This window comes from Charadrius vociferus, unplaced genomic scaffold (assembly GCF_000708025.1).
Source record: "Charadrius vociferus isolate BGI_N301 unplaced genomic scaffold, ASM70802v2 scaffold2513, whole genome shotgun sequence".
In the NCBI taxonomy this organism is placed as follows: Eukaryota; Metazoa; Chordata; class Aves; order Charadriiformes; family Charadriidae; genus Charadrius; species Charadrius vociferus.
The window spans coordinates 102,945-104,343 of NW_009647564.1; the positions used below are offsets into that span (position 1 = coordinate 102,945).

At 59.6% G+C, this 1,399-nt stretch overlaps 1 protein-coding gene across 1 annotated transcript in view; it reads left to right on the forward strand.

Moving 5' to 3' along the window:
- The window catches only part of ENPP7 (ectonucleotide pyrophosphatase/phosphodiesterase 7), a 5,808-nt gene extending 5,722 nt beyond the window's left edge, over positions 1–86 (forward strand). Inside the window, exon 5 of the mRNA XM_009880809.1 lies at positions 5–86. Within this exon, the coding sequence (XP_009879111.1) occupies positions 5–86 (82 nt within the window). The remainder of the gene's footprint in view (positions 1–4) is intronic.
- The last annotated feature ends 1,313 nt before the right edge of the window (positions 87–1,399 follow it).

The following is a 1,399-nucleotide window of genomic DNA, read 5'->3' on the forward strand; positions in this document are numbered from 1 at the left end:
CCGGTGCTCCGCGCGCTCCCGCCAAGAAGCTGCCGGTGATGCTGGGGATGGCTCTCCTTCTGGGATGCTGGGGAGGAATGCACTAACCCCCCCCCAAGAGGTAACCGACTCTCGGGATGTGTAGGGTACCCCGGGAAGCGCTCTTGTCCGGGCAGGACGGTGCCCTCTTTGCCCTTGGCCACTCCGGGTTTTGTCCGTCCGTGAAACCCCGTGCTGCGCGTTGGCTCCCACAGGGCACAGCGGACCCTTTGCACCCCAAGCAGAGGGACGCGGGATGTTACCCGCCTGGGTCAGCACCAACACTGCCCAGGGGTGTTTGCCAGGCCAGAAAGAAGGGCTGGACGTCTCTCCTGCCCACCACTGCCAAACTGTCCCCTGCCGCCCGGCCGCTGCGTGGGGCTGGGGCTGGGGCCCAGCTGAGTGAGCATCGGGGGGGGACGTGTGTGAATGCTTCATCACTTGTGGCTCTGTGTGTGGCTGCACGAGAAATGAGGACGTAAGTTTGTTGCTTGTCCTCACTGCGCATATGTGCCCCGAGACCCATCAGGACAAGTGGTCCTCAATCTAATTTCCTGGCATTTCCAGCACCACGCCACCCAGCCGATACCCACAGGCTGCATACTCATGAAATAAGTAACAGCGGTGCTGCGCTTTCCTGTCTTGGCAGCCTCCGAGTTCCAGGCAGCTCTACCAGAAATGCATGAAGAGATGAGGAAGGACGTGTCTCATGAAGACAACTAGTCCCAGTCTCAGAAAATTGTACAGAGTTCCCAAAACCTCCCCAAATTACTGATCCACATTCCTCCAGAACGACAGAGTCCCACAGGGGAGAGGTCTCTCCCAAGCTTTGGGTGCACACGGGGACGCACCACTGTGGAAGCTGGCATTGATGGACAGTCTGACCTTGACAAGGTTACCCCAACTTCCCCGTCAGCTTGAGGCAGAGCAACTCCAACTCCTTTTGGACAAGGGACATTTCATACTTATTGAGCACCTAAAGCAATTAAAAGCATATCAAAGCTCTCAATGTGCCGGGAGCCCCCTGTAAACGGTGCTGGGCTCTGGCACAGAGCGGGCAGCCCTGACACGCTGAGGAGACGGCGAGGGCCAGCTCCTTTGTGGCCGCAGGGCCGGGCCGGCTGTGGCAGCGCTGTCGGGAGAACCAGCCCTGCTCCAGCAGAGGCAGCCACCCAGCCCGGGGGCCTCGGAGGGATCCCAAAGTCAGTCAGTGTTTCCAGCCCCTGCCCCGAGAGCCCCGGGTGCCCTGAGCATTGTTCTACTTGTCTGACCAAATTTTTCTGTTCCTTATGACTGTCACAAAACTGGGAAATGCCACCTACGTGCCCCCGAGCTCAACACCCGCGGGCAGGACGGGCCCCGGCTGCGCTATGCCATAGCA